At 54.4% G+C, this 25,386-nt stretch overlaps 2 protein-coding genes across 2 annotated transcripts; both read left to right on the top strand.

Annotated features, from left to right (window-relative positions):
* The first annotated feature begins 200 nt into the window (after window positions 1-200).
* Window positions 201-7,773, top strand: TNNI1 (troponin I1, slow skeletal type). The gene is made up of 8 exons (XM_084275768.1): window positions 201-259; window positions 2,584-2,618; window positions 3,782-3,823; window positions 4,439-4,570; window positions 4,657-4,746; window positions 5,233-5,409; window positions 6,773-6,883; window positions 7,211-7,773. Exons 4-7 carry the CDS (start codon window positions 4,445-4,447, stop codon window positions 6,878-6,880), a joined length of 501 nt encoding a protein of 166 aa, XP_084131894.1. The 5' UTR covers window positions 201-259; window positions 2,584-2,618; window positions 3,782-3,823; window positions 4,439-4,444; the 3' UTR covers window positions 6,881-6,883; window positions 7,211-7,773.
* Window positions 7,774-14,244: 6,471 nt separating this feature from the next.
* On the top strand, window positions 14,245-24,942 carry LAD1 (ladinin 1; the record flags this gene model as incomplete). Its single annotated transcript, XM_084276071.1, has 10 exons — window positions 14,245-14,282; window positions 17,604-17,744; window positions 18,614-19,118; window positions 19,508-19,651; window positions 20,335-20,384; window positions 21,218-21,290; window positions 21,664-21,795; window positions 22,177-22,266; window positions 23,389-23,466; window positions 23,813-24,942. The coding sequence occupies 10 exons, from the start codon at window positions 14,245-14,247 to the stop codon at window positions 23,819-23,821; spliced, it is 1,260 nt and encodes a 419-aa protein (XP_084132197.1). The 3' UTR covers window positions 23,822-24,942.
* Window positions 24,943-25,386: the final 444 nt, after the last annotated feature.

The following is a 25,386-nucleotide window of genomic DNA, read 5'->3' as shown; positions in this document are numbered from 1 at the left end:
GGTTGTGCTGACACCCGTGGGTGATGAGCATGTGTCACCCCGTGCTGGAAGCCGTGCCCCAGGTGTGTGTGGCACGTCACGGGGCGCTGGGGCTCGGCGCAGACGGGCGCACGCACGAGGGGATTTGTGCTATTTTTACTGGCCACTTGCAGGCAGGCTGTGATGTTAATACTCCCCTTCCACCACCAGCCCCCGGCAGTGTGCAGCTCTCTGGAGACCAGGCATCACCACCCCCCCCTCCAGCCCAGCACACCCTGAGGTAAGGCACTGCCCCTGGGTCCCCCCGCCTATGCGCGGGTCCCTGGGAGACACGAGTGGGAGTGTGGGACCAGGGGTGCTTGCACACAGTGGGGTGGCAGAGAGGAGCTCCTGGCAGCAACTTCCTCTGCGTTTCTCCCCCTGCTTGAGGTGGCTCAGACGTTTTCTCAGCTCTTGCAGACAGGATTGGTGAGGCTGCCATGGGGAGAAATCCCCAGCCTGGCTTTGGAGCTAAGGTTTGCCTGATTTTTTTCCTGAAAACTATCAGAGCACCGTTTTGGGGAGCATTTGCTCTTGTGGGACCAAGGAGGTTTAGTTGGGGGGGTGTGAGCAGCGTATGTGGGGCATTGTGTCAGCTGGGGGTGTGTTTGTTGCATGTGTCCAGTCCCCTGGGACGGAGAGGATGTCAGGATTGATGGGGGGGATGGGGGGGATGGTATTTCTTTATGAGGTTTCCACGATTTAATGGTTTAATAAGCTTTTTAAGCTTTTCATGGGGGCATGCAAACAGTGCAGGATTACCTTGCCCAGGTCCTCTTGTCCCTATCAGGGAGCAAAGTCTCTTGCGGATGCTCTAGATCCAGCTGGAGCTCAAAAGTCCCAGCATGAGGCTGCTGGGGATGTCCTGGCAGAGTCCTGGCTGTCCCCCAGGGAGAATATTGAGAAATATCTGGCCTCAAAAATGTATTGACCTTGGTAGAGGTCGCCAGCCCGAGGTGCAGTGTGAGTCCCACCTTCTAGGGACGCCAGACTTTGCTCCGATGGGGAAGGGAGGGGGACGCTGAGAAGCTTCACCCAGCCCTTGCTCACCTCTGGAGAGCCAAAGGCTTTTCTGCCCCCCCCAGAATAAAGCAGGGGGAGCAGCTGGGATCTGACCTGCTCCATGTAATGGTGTCAGGAGAGAGGAGCTGCCTTTCCTGCCAGTCCTCTGGGATATTCCCTGTATCACCAAAACCCTCTGAAGAGGCAGCACTGACTGCATCAGACTGATGTGGCTTTGGGAGAACCCTGTTCTCGGGGGTTTTCTGTGTAAATCCAGAGACCTGGCAGGCTCCAAGGCAGATGATTCCTGCTGGGATTAAATAGCATTTTCCCCACAAACTCCATTCCTTCAGGCCACAGATTTGGCCAGGCAGCGGAGGGCACAGTGAGGGGACAGGGGCAAGGGCTGGGAGGTGCACTGAGTCTTCCTCGGCATGGGCTCCATGTCTGGGAGCAGCAATTTGTGGCCAGAGATGCTCCTCTTGCTTTCCCCTTGCAGGAATCTTTGGGGTTTTAAAGAGTTTTCAAATTCAGGGGGATGCAAAGAGATGGAGGCCAAAAAAAATCCCAGCTTTGCCATTTCAGCACAAAGGGGAACTAAACCCACTGCTGGGAAATGCTGCTTCTTTCTGAGCCATGGCACCAGTTTGGCACTACTGGTTGGAAAGAGAAAAGGAATACATTGATTGGCATTTCCCACCACATTTTTCTATTCCTCAGCTTTACACAGTGCCCAGTGTCTGGGCAGGAGAGGGGGTGCTGGAGGCAGTGCTGGGGAAGGTAGAGGGCACAGCGTTCTGAAGCAGCTGCCAGGGCGTAGGGTTACCAACCAAATTTAAGCCATGAAGCAGGGAGTATTGCACCAGGGACATGGATGCTGAAGGAATCTGCTCAGTCACTTGGCCATGGCTCGTTGCCCCTTGCTCCATCACTCCTGAGATGGGTTTTGCCTCCACCAGAGCCCACAGGGAGGTGTGGGATCGGACTCCCCATCCCTGGGGGTGTTCAAGGCCAGGTTGGATGGGGCCCTGGGCAACCTTGTGTAGCTCCAGGCCTGGAGGTTGGTGTCCCTGCCTGTGGCAGGGGGTTGGAGCTCTGTGACCCTTGGGGTCCCTTCCAACCCAGACCAGTCTGGGATTCTGGGATTCTGTGCTTCCTCGAGCCAATGCAACGTGGGGACCCCGAGGCACCCCATTTCTTGTGTGCTTTCCATCCACACTTGCCCCTGGCCACTCGCCCCAAGCTGGGGTGGGCGACGCAGTCGGCGGGGGGAGCAGCTTGGGAAACCCCCCGAGGAGCAGAATTCCCGCTGGGCCAGCTGGAGGCAGGTCGGAGCTCGCCTGAAGTGAGGGTTCCTTGGAGCTGCGGGTCCCTCTTGGTGTTCCACAGCAGGATGGCAACGCCAGAGAGTCACTTCCCTCCGCCGACAGCACGGGGCAGCACCGGACCTGGGGAACATCCCACCGCTGCTGCTTTCTGGGTGCAGGTGGATTTGGGATTTGCTCCTTGGTTTCAGCTTCTTTCCCTCAGGGGTTTTTCATTTTTATTTTCATTTTTTTGCAGGTGAAGAGTGCGACACCACAATGCCAGAGCCGTGAGTAGCACGAGTGACCCTTGGATTCCAGTAAATCCCAGTCTGGCCACAGCGCTGCTTGTGCCACCCGAGCTTGTCCTGTTCTGTGTGCTCAGCTGGGAGCCCAAGCTTGAGACCTTGTGCCATTCCCTGTGCAAAAATGGTCTTTAAATAAAAAACTGTTTCAGTCCCTGAAGGGAGCAGAGGAACAGGAGGGGAATCAGCTTGTTAAAGGGCAGAGACTGGCAGGACAAGGGGGATGGAGTGAAGCTGAAGGAGGGAAGGGTGAGATGAGATATTAGGGGGAAGTTCTTTGCAGAGAGAGTGGTGAGGGGCTGGAACAGGCTGCCCAGAGACGGGGTGGGTGCCCCATCCCTGGGGGTGTTCCAGGCCAGGTTGGCTGGGGCCCTGGGCAACCTTGTGTAGCTCCAGGCCTGGAGGTTGGTGTCCCTGCCAGTGGCAGGGGGTTGGAGCTCTGTGATCCTTGGGGTCCCTCCCAACCCAGACCAGTTTGGGATTCTATGATTCTATAATTTCACTGCCTCAATCCCAGCCTTGGAACTTTCCCAGATCCAACCTAGGGTGCTGAGGTGGGCAGCACCACTCACTTTGCTGTGGGGCTCATGTAACACATCCCCCAATGTGAACAGAAGAGAGAAACCTCCCTGCAAGGCTTTCATCAGCCCATGGCAAGGAGATGCCCCAGCCCTGCAATCCTGGACAGGATCCAAGCATCCTTTGTGCCAGCCCCCAGCTGTGTGGGGAATGTGTGGATGAGGGTGGGGTGGCCTGAACAGCAGGGAATGAGTGGGGACTGTCCTGATGGGCACTGTGACAGCTCACGTACCACATCTAAGTGGCATTTTGGCTTTTTGAGCAGGGTTCCTGAGCACCCACTGCATTTTCAGAGAGCTCAATCATCTGAGACCTGGCTCACTTGTAGGTGGCAACTATTAGAGAGAGATAAGGAAACCAATCACATGAGATGCTTTTCTTAACTGTCCCTTCTTTTTGATTCTTATTCACTGATGCTCTGCGCTCTTTTGTTCCTCATTGCTCCTTCCTGAACACACACTCACCTGCAGAGAGGTAAGTGACCTTCCTTCTGGGAGCCATCTTGATGCTACTCTGCATTTGCTTTGAGTTGGGTTGCAACTGGTTCTTATTTTCCCCTCCCCTCTCCCCTAGAGAAAATCCAAGATCACAGCCTCACGCAAGCTCTTGTTGAAGGTGAGCCCTGAGGGCTGGAAACTCCCTGGGGTTTGTCTTGGAGTTGGGGTTGAAGTGCGTGGTCGGAGGGGCAGCGATGGGGAGCTGCAGAGGAATGGGCCTTGGGGAGCTGCTCCCATCCCCACCTCTTGCCTTCTCACACATCCTCACTCATGTGGGCTCTGTGGTCCATGCACCAAACAAACCTCCCCTCACCTCCGCTTCTCTACAGCGGGGAGAGACTCTGATGCCTTCTTCTCCAAAGCCACAAACCTCGTGTTTGTGCACCAGCAGGAGCTTGGGAGGTCCCTGGGTGGTGGCTTGGGAAAATCATCTGCTGGCACAGCAGAGCAAGGTGATGCAAAGGAAGTGCTGACATCAGCACCCATCGGGACCACCACCACCACCCACGGTGTCTCTGGCCCCGCCGTTCCCCCTGCCTCCAGGAACACCACACAAAAGCTGTGGGGAGTTTTGATGTGTGTTGCAGCAGCACAGTGATTTTGGGAGGACAGCAGGGAGGAGGTTTGGGAGGCAGAAAGGACTGTCCTGTCCTGCAGGTGCGGTGTGAGGAGGCTCAGGGGGATGCAGAGGAGCCTGTCTGTTCCCACCTCTGCCATTTACTTGTGCTCACAGAGTTTGATGCTGGCAAAAGCGAAGGAGGAATGGGATCAGGAGATCGTGGACAAGCAGGCAGAGAAGGAACGGTACCTGTCTGAGCGGATCACGCCACTGCACACCAGCGGCCTTTCCTTGAGCCAGCTCCAGGTAGTTCTCAGGTCTGAGGGGGGAGTGAGCTCCTTGGGAGCACGGGGGGCATGGCTCACTGCTCTTCTCTTGTGCTTGGCCCCCAGGACTTGTGCAGGGAGTTGCATGAGAAGGTGGAAATTGTGGATGAAGAGAGATACGACATCGAAGCCAAATGCAACCATAACACTCGGGAGGTAGGAGGCAGGACTGGCTGTTTGCTTCAACGTTAGCTCCGTCCCAGGTGGTGGTACCTTGATGGGGTCTGTCATGGACTGGGCTGAGCTTGGATGTGAGACATCCACCAGCCTTATCTACGGGTTGGTATTTGCCCTGCCAGGCATCACTGAGGACAAGGCTCATTCCTGCCTCAGGGAGCTCAATCTGCCCACTGCCTCCACAGGCAACCACAGGCAACCTCCTTGCTCTTCTGGTCACCTCTCATGGGTCTGAGCACTCCTTCTCGTGGTACAGCTGCCACCCAAGAAGGCTGGGGCAAAGCAATGACAGCAACTGTGTGCTCAGGCAGACAGTCCCTTGGTGAAGGTGGAGAGGCTCCAGGAGAGGCATGGACCTCTCTGGGACTCGGTGTCTGCAGAGAGACCCCTGCTTTGCACAGGAGCCTTCTGCAGAAGGCAGCCATGCACTGACCTCCCACTCATCCTCCTTTCCTCACCCTGCAGATTAAAGACCTGAAAATCAAAGTGCTGGATCTGCGGGGAAAGTTCAAGCGACCCCCCCTGCGGCGCGTCCGTGTCTCTGCCGATGCCATGCTGAGGGCTCTGCTGGGCTCCAAGCACAAGGTTTCCATGGATCTGAGAGCCAACCTGAAGTCTGTCAAGAAGGAGGACACAGAAAAGGTGTGTGACTCTTCTAGAGGCCAGGGATGGAGACACCTCTTAGGGATACCCCAGACCTTCTCCAAGGTCCCCTGAGAAACCTGTGTGGGTTGTGCTTGACCCTTGGAAGCCTCAGGAATAACACAGGGCAGTGCCTGTGGGTCACTCCCATTGTGGGATGCTGCAGGACCATGTGGGAGCAGTTTGGCCTGGCCAGGTAACTGGTGGACAAGTGAGATTTAGGGCTGTGTCCATGGTGCTCTTCCCCCCCAGAGCATGTGGGCGTCTTTCAGCTGGGCGATGTCTGGCATGTCTGATGAGCTGTCCTTGTAGACAGTTTGGTCTTTGGTCTTCTAGGGAACCAGGAAAACTCCTGTTTGGCACAGCCACCCCCGGAAAACACCCAGGAAACTTGGAGACCCAGATTAGATAAGGCAGAGCCAGCCCTGCAAGCACTGAGATAACCAGCCCAGCTCATACCAGCAGTGCTGAGATGTGGGAGGGGAAAGTCTCCCTCAGTGCCAGAGATGGACAGTGATGCCCAAACCTGCATGGGGTGCACAGGCACCCCAACTGCAAGAGCTGTGCTGTTTTCCTAGGGCCTCTCCCTAGAGGGGTTTTACCCTTTGGTCCCATCTGAGCAGACTGGATGAAAATCTAAATTTTCAATTATTTTCCCATGTTTTCCACCACTTTGCTGGTATAACACATTTTCAGTCCTCTGGATGGAAACCTGTGTTTGCAATCCCCAAAGCCAGGGGCTGAATAGATCTGAGTTCATTTTAGATGTCGTGAGATGATTTTGGGGCATGGCTTGTAACCTCTAAATGCTTGTGGGTTGGCAGAGCAGACACCTGGGTATGCTCCCAGATGTGTCCTCACCTCTCCTTCCCGCTCTGGAAGTGGCTGCCAGGTTCTCACTGTCACACCAGCAGCCCCAGTCCCCTCCAAATGTATGGAGAAGGTGGAGATGGGGTTTATGTGGGCTGGGAGGTCTCTTCAGAAGGTGATTTTGCTTGCATTTATCCCGGTGGAGGAAGTCCTATGTGCTGTTTTCTTCCTCCTAAAGAGAAATTTGGGGGGGTTTATGCCTTCTGGTACATTAATACAACTGAGCCAGGCTTTGGGGGTGGTATCCCCACGATGCCAGACCTCCCTGTAGAGCTCAGACCACTGTTTGCCACCTTCCTGGCCAGCTCCATGTGTGGGGGCAGGTGTTGGGGCTGGGTCTCAGGGAGAGTGTGTTGGCAACCAGGCAGCTGCCTTCCCCGTGCTGCCTGCACGCCGGGGGCTGAGGGCTCTTTGTGGTGGGGTGGGGAGGTGTAGGGTTACTGCCCACCCCAAATGCAGCCATTGTAACCCCCACGCCCATCCCTCCCCGCAGGAGCGCCCCGTGGAAGTGGGCGACTGGCGCAAGAACGTGGAGGCCATGTCAGGGATGGAGGGGAGAAAGAAGATGTTCGATGCTGCCAAGTCCCCCACGGGCCAGTGAGAGGTAGGGGACTGGTCCTCCTTCCCCAGCGATGCTCCGTGCTCCCTGCAGCATCCCCACTCTGTGCTTGTGGCTGGGAAACTGCAGGAACTGCCCCACTCTGCAGAAAAAGTCATCCCCCATCTCCCACCCCACGCTTGGGGCAGCTGCTTGTCACACACTTCCCTGCCACGGAGTCCCTGGGAGCAGCTATCATCCTCTCCCCATCTCCCAGCTTGTCCTCCCCAGCTCTCCAGGGTCTGCTGCCCACACCAATCACCAGCACTAGCTTTCAGCAGCCCAAAATCCCCCTCTTCTGCCCCACCGCTCTGCTCTGTTTCCTCCCCACAGGGGCATCGGGAAGAAGAGCCTCCCCAGCCCTACTGCCTGCCTTTCCCTGCTGCCCCTCCGTGCCTTTTACACCCTCACCCTGAACTCACCTCTGAGCTGAAACACCTGGACACCTGTGGGGAAGGAGATCTGAGCTCTGACATCAGCCCCGCACGGCCCCGGCACGGTGGCTCCCCAGTATCACCTGTACCGGCCACGGTGGCTCCCCAGTATCACCTCCACAGGCCACGCTGTCTCCGAGGGCCATGCCCACCCTCCCCAGCACTGCAGAGAGGCCCCAGAGATGGATGCTGGTCCTCCCATTCCCCCACCCTCCGGCGGGTGCAGCCTGAGCTGTGCCCGTGCAGCTGCACATCTATTAAAGGACAGTGTCCGGGCAGAGCGCCGCGTGGGCTCCTCACTGTGGGACCATGGCCAGGGGCAGGTGCTGTTCACAGCCCAGTGGGGAGGACACCCCTGGTCCTTTCCTGCCACCTGAGATGTCCCCGTGCTGGTGCTCAGGCCAACAAAGTGCTCTGGGGTCAGATTTGCTATGGGCTCATCTCTTCCAGCCCCCCCCTCCCCCCCAGCTACTCCCTGCTGTCCCCAGTGCCCACCAGCTCTGCTGAGTCCCTCTGCTCCATGCACAGCCCCTCCTCACCCCTCCCTTGTGCTGTAGCCCCCTCCAACAACACACCAGCCTCCCCATGGTTTGGGTGTCAGTGCTGAGATGTCTGTCTGCGGGTTCTCCCTATGTCACTTTCTCCTCTGGTTGTGGAAGAGCCTCCAGAGCTTCCCCCACCCTGGCACAGTTCTCATGCAGGCACTGGGGCCATGGGAATTGGGAAAGTCCCATTCCAATGAGGAATCCAAGCAATGTTTCAGGAGAGCAGGAAATGAAGCCATCTTTTGGGCCAAACCAGCTCATGCTTTCCAACTAGACCTATAACTTTCTGTACCACAGCCCCCCAAAACTGCTGCTGGGGCTGTGCCAGCTCAGGGCTGGAGGGGAGAATTGGTGAGAATTCACACCAAATTGCGTCTTGTCCCTGCCTGACTGCAGGAGATGCCGAGGCTCAGCCCCCACTGGGTGCTCTTGCTGGTTGTAGCAGTTCCTTGTCCATGTCCTCAAGGTTTCCAGAGGAATCACAGCAGCCCTGGTTTCCAACGTGTGCCACACGCCCTGTGTAGGGAGCTGGCGTGGTAAGTGCTGTAAAATGAGAGCAAAGTGCAGGCACCCAGACAAGCACCAGGGCTGGAAGGAAACACCATCACCAAGTGTGTGGTCTCCAGCAGAGCTCAGTCTGCCCAGGAAAAAGCTGCATTTTGTTAGAGATGGGAAAAAGTGTCTCCATGAGACTTTTTGCAGAAGAATCAGGCTGACTGGGGTGATGGCCCCATCAAGAGGAGGGGTGTGTGTGTGTTGAGTTTGGGCTCCAAACCATGAGATCAACTGTGTCTGTCTGGACATCACATACCCTCCTGTGGCCTATGCAAGGCTACTTTTGTCCCCTGGGCAAAGAGGGTCAGGGCAGATGGTGACTGATGGGAACATATTTCTATCACAGTTATTAGTGCTGGGGATGTCACAACACCCAGCAAAGATTTTAAGACTCAGTAGGAGAACTCTCCCAAATCTTGGGTTAGATCAGAGGTCAGTTACCTGGAGAACCAACATCCACTCTGTCAGCAAGCACAGACACCAAGCCTGACCCTCCATCTCCATCAGCATCCCCCTACCTGGGGACAGGACCACCACCTGCCTGACCAGGGTGGTTGCACAGCACACAGAGTCCTCTCCACCCATTTTTCCCTTTCTAAACTTAATTCAGCAGAGCAGCCACAGCCCAGAATGGGGCTGGGACTCGCTGAGCACTCGCCCTGTGCACCTTAGTCCTGGGAAGTCTCTGTCTTGGCCAATCCAAGCAACTCTGCTCTGATGGGAGACCGGGTGTGGCGAGATCCCAGGGTGCTGCTACAGCCCAACCTGCCTCATGGAAGGCAAAAAGCTCTGGCTTACAATCTCACCCCTCAGAGCTCACTGCCCGAGTGGGAGCTGTGCCGAGGCAGCGTCCTGGGATCTCCCTGTGCACGCTATCCCCAGGGGGAACTCACACACTCGGCAGCGATCCTGGCAGAGGAAGAAAGGTGTGGAGGGAGAGGCAATAACTGTTACCTGACCAACTGGTAGAGCTGGAAATTGCAGGGAGGTTTCATGGAAACAAAGTCTTCTTCAGATCTGGAGCAGAAGCAGAAAGTGGAAAGCTGGGTCCAGGTTGAGAACAGCTGCTCTGAGATTAGGGCAATTATGCTAATTCCATCATTTAAAAACAAGAAAGAAGAGTAGTGGTGTTTATGGGGCAGGGAGGGACGGTAGGGAGATGAAAGGCGGTGTGGGTGATGGGTGCTGTGTGACCTGATGCTTGGCAGCAATCCTGTACCTGTGCCCAGCTCGTCATCAGGATCAAACCCCGTGGCTGCCGCTATGCAGGTGACCCAGGGTGGCTGCTGTGTGTGAGCAGGGCTACAGCATAACCACCTGTCACCCCAGGAGTCGTCACTGCGAGGACTGTATGTCCCCTGAAGCAGAAAATGGGGAGGAAGGGGTTTCTTTATGAGGAAAGGCTGAGTGAGCTGGGGCTGTTCAGCCTGGAGAGAAGAAGACTAAGGGGGGACCTTATTAATGGTTATAAAAATCTTCAGTATGGGATGCAGGGGGAATGGGCAGCCCCTTTTCAGTGTCTGTGGGGACAGGACAAGGGGCAATGGCTGCAAGTTGGAGCACAGGGAGTTCCACACCAAGCTGGGGAAGAACTTTTCCCCAGTGAGGGTGAGGGAGCCCTGGGACAGGCTGCCCAGGGGGTGTGGAGTCTCCATCTCTGGAGAGATTCCAGCCCCGTCTGGACGCCGCCCTGTGCAATATGAGCTGGGGAGCTGCTTTGGCAGGGGGGTTGGACCCCAGGAGCTCTTCAGGTCCCTTCCAGCCCCTCTGATTCTGTGATTCTGTGGTTCCCCTCCTGCAGCTCTTCAGTCTTGGGTCCAGCAGCCCCAGGGAGGAATGGGGCTGGGCTGGGGAAAGATGCTTGGTGCGAGCAGGGTACGTCCATCTCATCTGTCTTCCCTTGCTGTTGCCTGAGCCCTCTCACTCACTGCTCACATCAGAGGGGATTTCTCATTCATCACAACTGTGATGCTATACCATGTGCTATAAGGGAAGCAGTCTGCCACAGAGCTGCTGGCAGCGAGTCTCACTCATTCTATCCATGACCTGAAAAGTTTCCACTGGCACCACTTTTGGGTGATGTTCACTGTTAAACCTGAGCCACTACATGTGATGGCATCTACTGAGAATGGGAACCTGGAGGACACTGTAGCATCCATGGGGCACCACAGTGACATTTCCAAACCAAGATTTGTCTAAAATACTATTTTTTTTTTAAAAAAAAGAGTTCAATTATAAATGAACACCAGCCCTCTGCTAGCGAGGTGCAAGGCAGCTTGGACGATGGTTATTTCTTTCCTACAGAAAAGTCTTGTCTGTTCAGTTTCTGAGCAAACACACACTGATCTCTGATGCTTTCTGGTTTTCTTTGCACCACAGAGGTGTATCTCTACTATCGATTTCTAGTGCACCACACACATCCTTCCACAAGCTGGGGAAGGACAGCCCTGAACCATCCCAATGCTTGCAGAGCACAGGGGGGCACAGAGACCTCTGTGTGTGTGTGGGGGGGAAACAGCTTCTCAAAGCACTTGCTGGTGGGACCTTTGTGAAGCGTTGCACAGCTGCAGCGATGGGTTGGCAGCAGAGCAAGGGTGAAAAACCCCTTTTCCTGGTCATCGAGCCCTATGCCCCAGCAGGGTGGGGATGCCTGGGCAGAGGATGCTGCTGAGTCTGCTCCACCACCATGGCAGCACAGTGGGGATGAGCCTGTGGTGCCAAGGGAGGAGCTGAGATGCAGTGGTGATGGTGGACCAGCACGGGCAAAAAGGCTGGAGGTGGAGGGTTCACTGCTGAGCCCTGGGGTGAGGTTGAGGAATGCCCTAATTACAGCAGCTATAGAAACTGGGAGCTCTCTAGTCCAAGAAACAGGATCTGCATAGAGTGAGACTAAGGACACTGTTCCCAAGGGAAAAGAACACCCTGCTGGCACTGGTCTAGCTCCTCAGTGGGTATAGATGGGTGTCTTCTGCTCATCTGCATCAGATGAAGACCTGGCCTTGCTGAGCAACTCAGGCAGATGCAGGTCTGCTGGCAGAGCCCTCATGGGAAGCCGCTGGAAAGCCACCCCTGGGTAAAGCGGTACCCAGGGAGACCTGTGGGTTTGCACCAAAACCTCCCCAGCGTGCAGCAGTGTCCTGTGTCACAACACCCTCAGCCAAGAGCATGTAGTTCTCCTCTCCTGGTTGTAGATCTGGGACAGCAGATAGGACAGCCTGGTATGTAGAGTGGGTCTGGATAAATGTTGGACTAGTTCCCCTGAGCATCCCTTCCCTGCACGGACCCTTTCCCCTGCCTAATTTCATCACCTTCAGCTTTGTGGACCTGCAGTTTGGTCTGAGCTGTGGGGATAAGTTCAGAATGGCCAGAATAGTGTTTGTAAAGGAAAACCTGGTCTCATAAAGGGACCAGTATTTGATGAGGGCTTCAATGTCCTTGTAAATAAGGGCGATGTGATAATTAGTGTTCTGGATTACCAGAAGCAAAGACCCTTAGGTCAGCCACAGCTAAGAGGGAAAGTCCAAACAGAAGTAAAGAATCAATTAGCAGGTAGAAGACAGTGGTGAGATGACAAAATCTGCTGATAATTCTTCCTTATTTGGTGTAACAGGGATGAAGGTTGATGATGCAGATATTCAGAAGGATCTTGCAGGACTTGAAGTTTAGGAATAAAATGGCAGGGGATCTTTGGGGAGTATAAAGTGACACACAGAGGGAAAAACCCAATATGACTTCATATATATGATGATGGGTTGGCCATTGCCTCCTTGGGACTGATAACTTCAGATTATGATAAACATGAAACAACATGAGAGACATTAGGGAAAACATAAGCTAAATGCTCTGTGGCAGCAAAAATCTCAAACCATGAGAGATCAATGCTTTGTGCTGCCAGCCAGCTTGGCACCACCTCATACACATTGAAGGAGAGGAGGGAGCTGTTTTAGTAGTGGGAAAAACAGATCTGTGGGACTTCTTGCTGAAGGATGGTTTTTATAATAACAGTTTTCCTCAGTTTAATGGGAAACTGGACAAATCGATGGAGGAGAAACCCACTGAGGGGTCTTAAACAAAGAGCAAACCACATTCAGATCAAAAAGGTCTCTGAGTTGAAAATAAAGACTGGGGGTGAGCATCATTGAGGCTTGCCCTCTGCCTAATCCCCAGCCAAGAAATCCTTGTCTAGGATTTCTTCATCCTAATAACAAGAAGAATCACAAACTGTAGGTTTCATATCCCTTTCCTGGGTAGATCCTAGCTGGGGGTGTTCTTTCACTATGTTTAGTCTAATCCTTTAAAATAAGTCCTGCTAAGTCCTGATGCTTCAGTGATATCCTTTGGCGATGAGTTTTGCAAGTGAAGTGCTCTCTGAGCATTAATCAGAAAGGTTTATTGCTTTATAGTAGCTTGCTGATGCTGAACTGCTATATACAGTTTGCCAGCAATTAGCAGGACTCTTACAAGGTTATTTAAGTTGTTTTCTTTTTCCTTATGCCACAACTTGATGAGTTCTCTGTGTGTATGAAAACACTTGAAAGGCAACCAGTGACTGCAAGGAGAAAAGCAGAGAAGGAGCCCTGCTTGGAGCAGGGTTTGACAGGGCTAGCTTTGAGAAATGAGGTTTTAATCAGGAACCTTTGATTACAATAGTTCCTTTGGTTGCTCAGGTCCCGGGCACACCCCTGTGGGCGTGAGGCATGCGCGGCAAGCTCAGCTTTAAAACCAGTCCCTCTGGCTGAGGAGAGGTGGATCTCACTGGGGTCAGAGACCAGATTTGTGTTGGAGGGGTCTCAGATGGTTTTTTCCATAGGCAGCTGTGGTGATAGCTGCCTGGCTGCCCCCCAGCAGTGGGAGCACTGGGGTCCTGGCCACACTGTGCACCAGGGCTGGGCCCAGGTGGAAACCAGGCTTGGACCTGGCTCTGCTGTGTCTAAGTGCCCCATCACCCCCCTAAGACAGCCCACCCCCATTGCCTTCACACCTTCTTTCTGAAGAACACTTAGAGGGGGATTACTGGGTCTTGGAATCAGCCCAGGAGTGATGACAGGTTTGATGGATGGGGTCCAGGCATGGGATGAGCCTGGGCACACAGCCCCCTTCTGGCACAGGGCTTCAGCACCCAAAAATTGGACACCCCTCCCCTTTGACAAGTTTCAGCCAGTTCCTCTGAGACTTTGTGAGTGCTTTCTGCTGGGACAAAGCTCATCAAGATGGGGAGGCCGTGACAGCTCAATCCAAGACATCCAGTAAAGGCTGAAAGGAGCTGGGCACCCTCCCCTGAGCTTTGGAAAGGGCTGGACTGCACCCAGACGGAGGTGTTTTAATGACTGTTTTGGATCCCTGGGAGCCAGCCTCCTCCCACTCAGCCCAAGGTAATTCACCTCCTCCACGGTGTTGGAGGAGTTGTTGACTGGTGGAGAGCGGCTGGTAAAACAGGTTCTCCGCAGGGAGTTGTCTCCGAAACCCTGGGAGACCTGGATGGATTGAGCCCCGAGCGCGGGTCTCCGCTCGAACCCTTGGCACAGCAGGCAGCGAGGAGGGGTTTGCTTCTGCCTGGCACTCCTGGGCAGGGCGTCTTTTGCACGGCGCTGCTAGTAGACAAATTACAGCCTTGCCTCTGTCAAGGTAGATAAGAAACCATGTGATGCAGCCTGGTGGCAAACGGGTTGCAGGCAGGGTAAAGGTGCACAGGGAAATAACCTTGTAGGGTGTTCCCTCCATCCTCAGGGAGCAGAGTCTCTGGGCAGCGCAGATCCCTGCGGGTCCAACGGCACCTTGGCCTTGATGCCTGCACAAGTTTTTTGGGCTCTCTGAAACTGGGAAAAAAGCAGGAATGACTTCTGGCAGAAGGAACTGGTCTGGTCTCTCCAGGTAGGTGCTGTGGTTTAATGCTTAACCCTTTCCACTGGTGGGAGGGAGGGGGCGAGGGTGGGCTGCTGGTACAGCAAGCTTTATCAGAGGGGCAGTGGGGAGGGTGGGGAGAGGGGGAAGCCACTGTGGGGGTTGTTGCTTGCAGAAGTGGTGCCAATCCCAGCGAGTGCTCTGCACTGAGGGAGTTTCTTGTGGGTGGGCAAGATCAGAGGCAGATCAGTCTCTGCTGCCCGGGGACCCAGCACTGCACAGGAAAATGGCTCTGGAAATGCATCCTTGCCCCGTGTTGGATATACTCTTGGTCTGGTATGTCTTTCTTTGGGGTAGGGTCTGGCTGGTGGGGCTGTGCCTCCAGACTTGCTGGAGCCAGCTGTAGGGGTTTTTTTGACTTGCCCCATACCGGTACAGCCCCTGGGTGCGTGTCCTGGCCCTGGCGTGCGGAGGCTGCAGCCTCTGCCCATCCGGTGCTGAGCAAGCCCTGATTCATCAGCAGCCACTGAGTGATCCACTCCACCAGCTCTTTCCTAAAAAGTGATTTTTGTCTCTGATTGGAGCCAGGGCAGGTGAGGCATCTGAGCATCATGGGGCGAGTCAGGGACTCACATGAATCCTGAGTGATTTGGGATCACTGCCGACCTCCCGCAGACCCCGAGGCACACCCTGCTGCGCAGGCAGGGTGATGGTGACTGGCAGAACTGTGCTCTCCCACAAAACAGAGCAGAAAACCTAGTCTGAGGGGATGGGGTGAGTCCAAGACCTAATTGCAAACCCCAGTACTTAGGATAAGACACCCACCATGGCCAGCTCGGTAATGGGAATGAGGAGGACCCTGTTGCTCAGAGGCTGCGAGCTCACAGTCTGTCTCCGTCACGGCTGGGATGGATCCAGAGGACATCCCAGCCTCATCCAGACCTACCTCCTCAGACCCACTCGAACACAAGTCCTGCACCCAGGTTGTTTCACAACCCAGGGAAGCAGTTTCTCCTCTCATTAGGTGAGACAGTATTCCCTGAAACAGCATAAATGCCAGATATCTCAGCACTAATGATTAACAGGGCAGAAGAGGACAAAGCAAGGGGACAATACCCAACCTTTTTGTTTATTTGTGTCTTTGAGGTTAAAAAAGGTAAGGCAGTGAAAAATAAATCCCTCCTGGAAAAGAAGAGGGAAAGATTGGCAAAGCAAATCCATAGCCTAATGGGTGGATTACTTCATTACAAATGAGAAACGGCATGTTGATAATGCCAGGTTATGTGCTGCCCCTGCAGCAGCCAAGGCAGGAAAAAGCTCATATTTATTTGGAAGGAGCTTGTGCATGCAAAATCAAAGGAGTAACTGGCTCTCAGGAGGGTTCAAACTTGTGTTAGCTCTCTGTGCTGTCACTGCTGGAGGGACATGCACTCAGCAGAGGCACCTGCATTTGTGTGTCCCCGTGCACGTGCGAGCTTTGCTGGCTGGGAACGTGTGTCAGCAGTGATTGCTGCAGCACATCGCACTGGGAGCTCACACCATGCCATGCAAATAAAGCCATGCTGCCTTCCCAGTGCAGCTAAGCCCTGTACAAATATTTACAGGGTCAGGGCCATGGAGGTGAGCACAGCCACAAGGAGCTGGATGGGGAGGTGTCCCCTGGCAGGGCAAGAGCTGGATGGGAAGCTCATGGGTTCCCTGGAGCCTTCTTCATCCCTATCTCACCTAATGTCGAAAGCAGCATCAGCCAACACCCTGTATGTAGCCCCCCCAGCAGTGGATCCAACGCAGTCGGGGTGCAAAGGCTGCTTGGGGGAGCAAGGGGTGATCAGGATCCCAGGGCAGTGGGAGGAAAGGGCAGCACACCCCTCCCCACCCCCCGCCCCGGCATCGCTTGTCCCCGAACAGGTGCCGAGCTCTCTGCCAGGACCTGTCCCCCCCCTTTGCTCTCTGTTCTGCTCTGCTGACCCTTCCGTGCTCCCCCACCTCCCTCCAGCAGGAAGAACAGAAGCCCTGAACACTGGCGGGGGGTAATGTGGTTTAATTTATGACCCAGCTTTCATTACACAGTAACTCGTAAACCACGCTGCCACTCACCCTGTCCGCAACCACGGTAGCGATCCAGCAGGCCCCAACCTGCTCTGACTTTCAGGTTCTTAAAAGTCATATTCAAAGCAAACCCTGAGCCTGGATGAAACTGGAGTGCCAGCTCTGGGGCTGGGACACTGCGATGGGATGGATCCTGTGCCCGGATGGGATGTTGAGGGGGTGGGGAGCTCTGCCAGGACCCTGTCAGTGTTCACAGCTGACTGAGGACCAGCGAGCGCTGCAGGCAAATGAACAGGGAGGGAAAAGCTTGATCCAGCCAGTAAAAATATTTTCCAAGGCAGGTCATGCCCTGGCAGAGAGGGTGGGCATGTTTTGCACGGGGGAGAAGGGAAAGCAGGTGTTGTCCAAATGACTTTAGATTGGACATTAGAGAAAGATTTTTGACTGAAAGGGTTGTCAGGGTCTGGCACAGGCTGCCCAGGGAGGGGGCTGAGTCCCCACCCCTGGGTGTGTTTAACATGTGGGTAGATGAGGTACTGAGGGATATGGTTTAGCACAGGACAGGGACAGTTGGACTTGATGATCTTCACAGGTCTTTTCCAATCTTGTGGTTCTGTGATTCTGTGACTTCTTATTCAGGCTGACATTCTATCCCAAACCCACTTGATCTGAGCAATATAAAACCTCTGAAGATGGCTCTCTGAAGGTGATTATAAACCTTCTCCTTTTGGTACAACCTGTGACTGCAAACAGTCCCCAGTCCCAGCCGCATGTAGGGAGTGAGGGGAGCAGCAGCCACCCCTCTCCCCAGGCACAGCTTGTCTGCAGTACCTTCAGCCTCTGGTGCTTTTGCATCTGAGGTTTATTGCTCAATAAAAATTAAAATGCCATTGCCACAACTCACGCTGGGGGTAAAATCTTCTGCCACCGGTGGTTACCCTTCAAGTTTATGTGGTTGAGACCTATGTGGTGACTCCAGGGTCCTGGATTTACTGAGCTACAGGTTAAATATCCTTGCCCAAGAAGGTTTGCTTAACACAGGGATTCCTTTTAAACAAGGGATCCTTCCAACAGAGGAAATTAGGAGTTGCAAAGTCAAGTGCTTGTGTTGAGTAATACCTGTATCAGCTTTGTGACACCCGGTTTAAGTTGGTGTCCCTCTGCCAGCTGTGGAAGGCAAATTCTTTCAGCCCCTCATTGCTTGCCTTAGGGTGTTTCGGGCTCCTTTCTTGTTGGTATCAGGGCTGCAAGCTTCCTGTGCAGTGCACAGCATCACTGTCATGTTATGTTTCACCCAAACAGCCTGGCCAGGCAGAGGACCCTTGAGGATGAAGAGGAGCTGCAAAGAGAGCGCCGGCGAAGGCACCGAAACCTGCTGTCCTCCACATCAACAGATGAAGAACCTTCTAGCCCTGTGAAAAACACCAGCCCAGCTTCCAGCAGGTGTGTGAGGTCCTGCTATCACCAGTCTTACTCATGGTGCTGATGGCTCACAGCTGGCTGCCTTGTTTTCTTCAACCCAGAGCTAAAGCTGATTCAGTTGGTGGGAGTCTCTTCTGGGTGAGAGTGGGCTGAGCTATGGGAAGAGCAGGACTCCTTCTGCAGAAGAATGGGCTTCACAGGAGGAGTAGAGGAAGAGGGGTGTAGCTCTGGTGTGTTCAGTCATGGGCCTCCACATGTCCCATGGCACAGGGAGGCATTGTGCCAGAGGGTTGGTGCTGAGGTTGAGCTTGGCCATGTCTGAGGGGCACCTTCAGCAGGTGAGAGCAGACCCATCTCTGCAGGGCAGGTGGGATGAGCAGGCAGCACCTGGCTGGCTGTCTTCCTGCTCCTAGGAGGTGTGCAGTGATGTTGTATGACCTGTGCTGCAGTGGGAAGGTGGCCCAAGGGCTTTCCAGGGTGCTTCCAAAGTTCATAGCTGCAGGGAGCGGGGATCTGGAGGTGGCCTGAAACCAGGCTGCCCTTACACAACCTGACCCACTCTCTAAATGGAAAATTACTGCATATTGGAAATGTCCAGGATATAGATGGCTTCTGTCCACAGTGAAACTCGTGGTCTATAGGTGTTTCTCTCTGCAGATGTAATGGGGTTAGGATACCTGGGTTGTATATGGGTTGAATAGTGGTTGGACATGGTTAATATCAACCAGCTGGGTAGGACATGTGTGGTGGCAAGTCCTAATCTGGACTGTTTGTCAGAGTTTTCTGCCCCCCAGAGCCCTTCACCTGGGTTAACCTGACCTACAAGATAAAAGCCATCCCTCTGGGCCTGGGTTGCTGAGGTTTTCCCCCCATTTTGTCTCTGTCTGTAGACCTCAATCCCTGGTGAAACCAGTGTCTTCAGAGGAAGAGGAGGTGTGTAAGCTCTCAGAGGTGCTGAAGACACAAGAAGGGAGACGGACAAGGACCCCAGCATCCGTCTCTGAAAAGCTGAAGGAGAAGGAACAGCAGGAGACAGGGGTGGGATCAAGATGCACAGAGGCAGGGATGCAGCTGCACACAGGGCAGGAGAGCACCCAGGCTGGAGAGCAGGGCCAGGATTCAGCCAAGACCAGAAGGGACCCACCAGGAGACCAGGACCCAGAGCCAGCCTTGGAGAAGAAGGCAATGGTGAAGACACAGCTCCAGGATAAAGAGGGACAGGATGTGGGGATGCCTCGGGAGGAGCAGAGGAAGGATGTGGGGGAGCCACAGCGACGGGCATCCCTGGAGCTGGGGGGCTGCCGGCTCCGTGAAGTGAAGATCCTGACCAGACAGGGAAGCCGGAGCATGGAGGAGAAGACAACCTCAGTGGTAACATCATCTCTGGACCAGCAGGTGAGGAGGAATGGACAAGGCACCAGTCCTTGGAGTGTGAGGTCCTGGGTGCTGGGAGGACAACAGAAAAAGGGGAATGCCAGGAGGGGGGTGGGACCCCTGGGCTTTTGGGGAAGGTTTTTCTGAGAGATGGAAACCATGAAGTGGTGGACAGGGTCTCACCACCTCCTTTCCCTCCCTTGCATGTGTTATTTTGATCATGTTCCCTGGCAAGCCCCTTCCAATTTCCATTTGCTGAAGAGGTGTTGGGAGCTTTGTGCATCCAAGTGAGACAGCCAAGGTTTGGAGGATTTCAACCTCAAGCTCCTGCCTCCAAACTGGTCCCCACCCCAGCTGCTCTACTCCCTGCACCTCAACCTTGTCTGCAGACAGATGTCTTTTTTCCTCAGCAACCATCCAGGAATCGCTCAAAGGAGGCAACACAGCTGTCTCCCACCCAAGAGAAACCAGCAGAAACATCAGATACTTCTCCAGCTAATGTCACCTACAGCAGCTCCATCAGACGAGCCAGCCCAAGAACTGTCTCCTTTCGGGTAAGGGCTAAAGCAAGTGGGAGAAAGACCCTCATTTAGGCAGAGGAGGATGGGGACTGGAAGAGTTGCTGTGGTCTCCAGTTTATGCTGGCAGAGCCTGTTCCCAGAAGTGTGTTGAAAATCCACCCTTCATTTGGGCATTGCAGTTCTGTGTCAGTCTTTCCTCCATTTCCCTTCTCCATGTTTGACTGAAGGCCTGGGATGGTGAACATGCTTTGTGGTGGCTTGGAAACTTTTGGAAAGTGATGACAAAACTCATTGTCCTCAGATTTTTCCAATGACCATCCACCCTCCAGCATTTCTAGTCTTCTCTGAGAGCACAGGACAAAGAATTAAATCCATCTTCCTTCCTTGTTACTTCCCTGAGAATATTTTCAATTCTAGCCCCTCAAAAATGAGAATTAAGAGAAAAAAAGGAATTAAGTGCTTGGTGAGGCTGTGAAAACCAAGAGATCCTCCCTGCTGTGAATCATGGCTGACTGTCTAGGCTTTATTTGGAATAAAACTCTTAGCACTACAGAGTGTCTTCAGCCAGAAAAACTTTAAGATATAAGGTAACCTCTGGTGTGGGTGAAAATGGAGCTTGCTTGAAAATGGGGGGGATGAGTGTGAGATAGCTTCTCCCATGTTTGTCTTTGATAACCAAAGATGGCTCCAGTATCTCCTCTCATTGTGTCTTCCAGGTGATCTCAAGAAATCAGAAAGAAGAAAGCCAAAGCCCTCTCACAAGAAGGTCAGCATGTCTCTTCATGTTACTTTGGTCCTTCTAGAAAGGAATCATTATCCTTTTTTTCCAAGGGAGGAAGAGGAGGTGATGGGACTGGGCACCAGCTAGTGAGTGCCCTGGCACAGGTCTGCTGAACATTGGTCCCAGGGGTGCCTGGTTGACTGTGAAGTGATGCTTAGCAGAGGACAGGACAATGTCCAATGTACAGCTTGCATCTATACACCATCCTCCCAGCTAGCCCTGCTGTACTGATGTAGTTTCTCATTGGTGTTTGTGTCTGCACAGGAGCAGTTAAGTATTGAGTGGTGCTGCACCACAACAGGGTCCCATCCTTGGAGATATCAAAACCCACTATACAGGTCCAACCTGAGCTGGCTTTGGTGGCCAGATCAAATGATCCTCCACATGTCCATGGCAAGGTCTGGACAGCTGGTTTGAAAACTCTTGAGGAACCAAAGGCTTGGGGCTGAAAGTGGGGATTGATAGGATGCCCTCTCCCTCCTCTGAATGCAGGGCAGGCTTTATGCACACCTGCACCTGTGCTTGCTATAGGCAAATCATATTGATATTGGTGAAGATGCAGTTGACACCTTGCAGTGGTGAAGACAGGGTAAACTGAGGATCTCACAGCTGTCAGTGTGGCTCTAGTAAGATGGTGAGACCCAGAGATCTTGGTAACCAAGAGGCAATATGCTGCTTGGGTTTGCTTGGTAGACAGATGCAGGAGGAGTTCTGGGTTGGACAGGGTCTTCTCCTACGTGGTGGAATCCCCCAGAACCATGACCTCCCAGGAGATCCTGAGGGGTCTGAGTTCAACTTTGTCCCCTTTTCCTCACCAGCGCAAGTCTGAGGATCCCAGGTAGCAGCTCCACCATCGGAGAGAAGCTGGAAAAGTACAACTCAGCTGTGCAGGTACCAAAACCCCCTGGCATAGCCAGGCTGGTGTGGGGGGATGTGTGAAGAGAGGAGTGACCTGGACCTGGGTGGGGAACAGAGAGAGGGATGGAGCTGCACCAAACAACCAGTATGAACAGGGTGGAAGAAGATGGTCCCTGGCAGAAGAAGGGATTTGCCTCAGGGTTTTAGGAGCAGAGAGGGTTGGAGAGAGTCGTGGGGATGGTGCATGATCCTTCTGGGGGACAGAGCAGCAGGGAAATCCCATGTGCTGGTGATGGGTGGGGAGGGAGCAGACCCCAGTGGGCTTGGGACATGAGCCAGAAACAGGACTTTGCTTGTTACTCTTGGGGTGCAGCATGCCCCTGCTGATGTCCCTCTCTCGTCCCAGCGCTCAGAGGTGGTGAAATCAACCCTGACTGTCCAGAAGGGCCTCCTGATGTCCTCGGAGGGGGTGGCCAGCAAGCGCAACTTCTTCGAGGCAAGCGCTCCCAGCAAGGCCGAGCCGCTGGCTGTCAGGAAGGTAAGGGCAGGCGCTGGCCTGAGCCAGGACCTGCCAGTGGGGTCCCGTTCTGGGGCAGGCACCAGCTTTTTGAACAACCCTTCCCCTGTTCAGATAGCAGCACACAGGCCTGGCAGGCTGCGGCCTGGTTTGGTGCTTGCTGAGCAGTGCCAGGCGAGGCTGGGCCTGGGCACCCGCTGCCACCGAAACTGCGCTCAGGCAGGCTGTGGGTTCGTGCCCGTGTGCTGGTATTTGAGGAGCTGGGACTGAGCCAAGGTGTAGGCTGGTCTCTGCCTGTTGCAGGTTTGCTCAGTCTTCCCATGCCCCGGGGACTGTCCTGGGTTACGTTGGTGCAGTGGGAGAGCTGGTGCTGTAACCCCGGTGTCCCTCTCTGTGCCACAGGACAACCTGAAGAACCCGGTGTCAGTGACATCCCGCATCAATCTGTGGATCAGCCGAACTCAGGAGCCTGCCAAGGAGGAAAAGAGCAAGGTACTGGCTTGTGCCCACACCTCGGGCTACAGCCTCAGCCAGGGTTAGAGGTTTGGGTGCTGCAGGGCAACCATGTAGAGATGTTGGGGCTCTCCTTGTTGCTGTGCCCTAATCCTGATCCCAAAGTGCCTGAGGCAGCTGCTCCCAGCCCTTGTTGGGTTGAGGAGGGAACAGGCACCAGCATGGCTCATGTCCCAGGGGATATGAAGGGGGATTTGACCCTGCCCCCAGTGAGAGAGATCACCCCAGCATGATCCTATCTCTACCAATCTCTGGAGGACTAGCTCTGACCTGGAGGCCACTGGGAGATGAGCCATATGCTCAGTTGTTGGGTTTGGAGACCACTGAGAGGTCCCTGCTGCATGAGTCTGGACTGATCTGCATGCCTGTGTGTATCCCAGCCCCCAAGAATAGGGTGTCTTGCAGCTAAGGGGACTCCAAAGTCATCACTTTGCCACCATGGCTGTTCAGGGACATGGATGCAAGGGAAACGGACAGGAGATGTTCTGGCCTCAGGGTACTTGGAAAGGAGAGGTTCAGCAAGTCCTGGAGAGGTATCACTGTTTACAGCAACAAGGTGTTCTGCCACTGCTCGTAGCAGCGTCGACTCCTGGGTAGAGGACCAGGAGGGGCAGCTCCAGCCCAGCCCTGCAGCCGGGTAGGCAAGCCCAGGCACCCCCAGCACTGAGCTGCAGAGATTAGCACTGCCCAAACGTGTCTGTACCAGGAGGCTGTGCTGACTCTGTCTGCCAGGAAAAGGTTTGCTCCTGGGATCACTCTTGGGGAAAGCTTGCATCTCCTTTATCAGTTTTTCCCATAAAAATGCCTGCTGCATCCATCTCTGTGGGCTGGAGCTGCACTTGTTTTGAGGATCTACCAGGTGCCAGAGCTCAAAGAAGGATGGTTTTACCTGGAGCACGTGTGCTTCAAGGTTTGAAGTCAGGCCAAGGCAACACTGCACAGGATGGATGGGGAAAACCGTCTCGTGCCACTTAGAATCATAGAATCATCATAGAATGGCATGGGTTGGAAGGGACTCCAAAGATCACAGAGCTCCAACCCCCCTGCCACAGGGGGAGTTACACTCTTACACTCTTACACTTACAACTCTCCTGTTTGCAGGACATCAGGAAAATAAACAGCCTGCCAAACCGTGATGTCTGGGTAAAGCAGCCTGGAAACACCCCTGGAGACACCAAGGTAGACTCTGAAAACTGGTGCATCCTCTGAGCTAGGGGCAGAGCTGGGACCTGCCCAACAGTGTATCTTCCACAGCACAGTTGTGGGAGAGCCAGGCTTTGGAGAGGAGAGGGGACATGTGGGACATCCAGGACCCTGTGACTTGGTGGGGAGGGGTTCAACAGAAGGGGACAACTGGAGACAGCTGTAAGAATGGCATTTGGTCTGGGAGAGGAAGTGGCATGTGGTGGGATGTAGGGGATGCCTGCCCACCCCATCCCCTGTTCAGGACAAGTATGGTCCTGGTTAAAGAAGGGAGGGTTGGCAGCTCAGGTCTGGCCTCACTGTTTCTCACTTTCTTTTACAGTTGAAATAATCTCAGTTGCAATAGTATCAGATGATCTGGGAAAAGCCATTATCCTCTGAAGACCAAAGCCCAGCCCTACCCCAGCCCACTGCCACAAGGGTCCCCACGCCACGTGCGGGTGCACGCCAGGTCTCTGGGGTCCTCGGCTTGTGCAATGGGAAGGAAGAAGGTTGGAAGATTATTGTGCCTCCCCAGTCCTTACTTGCTGCCTGTCCAGGACTGCCCCAGCCTGGAGGCTCCTTGCAAATGCTGAAGGCAGGCTCTTGCCTTGTGTCCCCACAACATTTTGGTGTTCTGCTCCTAATCTCTGCCCGTGCCCCATAATGGGATCAACACAGATGTCTCCCTCACAGCTGGATGGTGTCAGTGGAGCAAGAAGCTGCCTGGCCAAGGAAGTTTCAGCTGCACATCCATGGACTATGTCCATCCCTGCTGCCTGGCTCATGTGGGGTGAGGTGGCCTAAGCAGATGTCACCTCCCCTCCCAGGCTGTCAGTGCTGGAGGGGATTCAACCAGAGGAAAGGCTGTTTGCAGCCACACATGTGCCCACATAGCTTGGAGGTGCCTCATGGAGAAAGGGGGGAACATGATGGCCCTGGTGCTTCCCTCCAGCACGCAGCTGAGCTGGAGGCGGAGACTTGGCCTTCCTCACCCTGCTCTTACCATCCCCTGCCCCCTACAAGGAGTGACCCCATTCACTCAGTGATGCAGTGAGTTGGGCTGGCCATGGCCCTGCTTTTGGGGTTCCATGGAGCTGAGTGCCCCGTGCTGGGCCCTTTCTGCAAACCCCACATCCCTCTCACCTTTCCTCCTGACCCCTCTGCCCGTGGCTATGCAGACCCCTGGCCCTGCACTCCCCAGGCTGCTGAGCCCACCCAGCAGAGAAGCAGGGTGCTCTCTTGAGGCCAGCTTTTGGGTCCCATGGGCAGCCCATGAAATGATGCTCATATCCTTGTGCTGGGGCCGTTCAACGGGGTAGGGCTGTGCCTTGAGCAGCCACTGTGGTGTCCAAATTCAGCGCGGGACTCAACTGCTGCCCCTGGATCTGATCTTGCTTATTGGGCTTTGGAAACAGCTTTGTTTTCTCTGTGCCTCTTTTTTTCTAATAAAAGTTGCTCTTTCTAAGACATTCCCAGTCACCTGCTCCTGGGCTGGGACCAAGAATGGGGAGAAAAGGCAACACCCCAAAACAATGGTATGTTGGGGTGGGGGGCAAGGTAAAAGCAGCCTGAGACTTTCCCTTCTCATTATCTCATCTATTCCTTGCTGCAGCTTCTGGGTGAGCTTGTGCTGGGGGGGCTGCTGGATGGCCAGTCCCCTGCTCCTGGCCACGCTGCTTTATCGGCATCGCCAGCCCTAGAAAGTGACAGCTGACTGGCTTGTGTCAGCCCCTCGGGCACTTGTGTATCTCAGTCCAGAGAGGGTTTAAAATAGCAAATCTCTGAGGCCACACAATAGCTTGGGCTTATATGGGCTCCTGGGGGGGAAGGGGGAGCGACGGAGGGGGGCTGGGGCCAGGGCTGCCGAAATAGCAGCTCACAAGTGTTGCATTCCTCACTGGGCGCCGGGCACAT

This window comes from Gallinula chloropus, assembly GCF_964237585.1.
Source record: "Gallinula chloropus genome assembly, chromosome: 27".
NCBI classification, from domain to species: domain Eukaryota; kingdom Metazoa; phylum Chordata; class Aves; order Gruiformes; family Rallidae; genus Gallinula; species Gallinula chloropus.
Note: the sequence above shows the minus strand (reverse complement) of the source record. Positions and strands in the feature narration are given on the sequence as shown.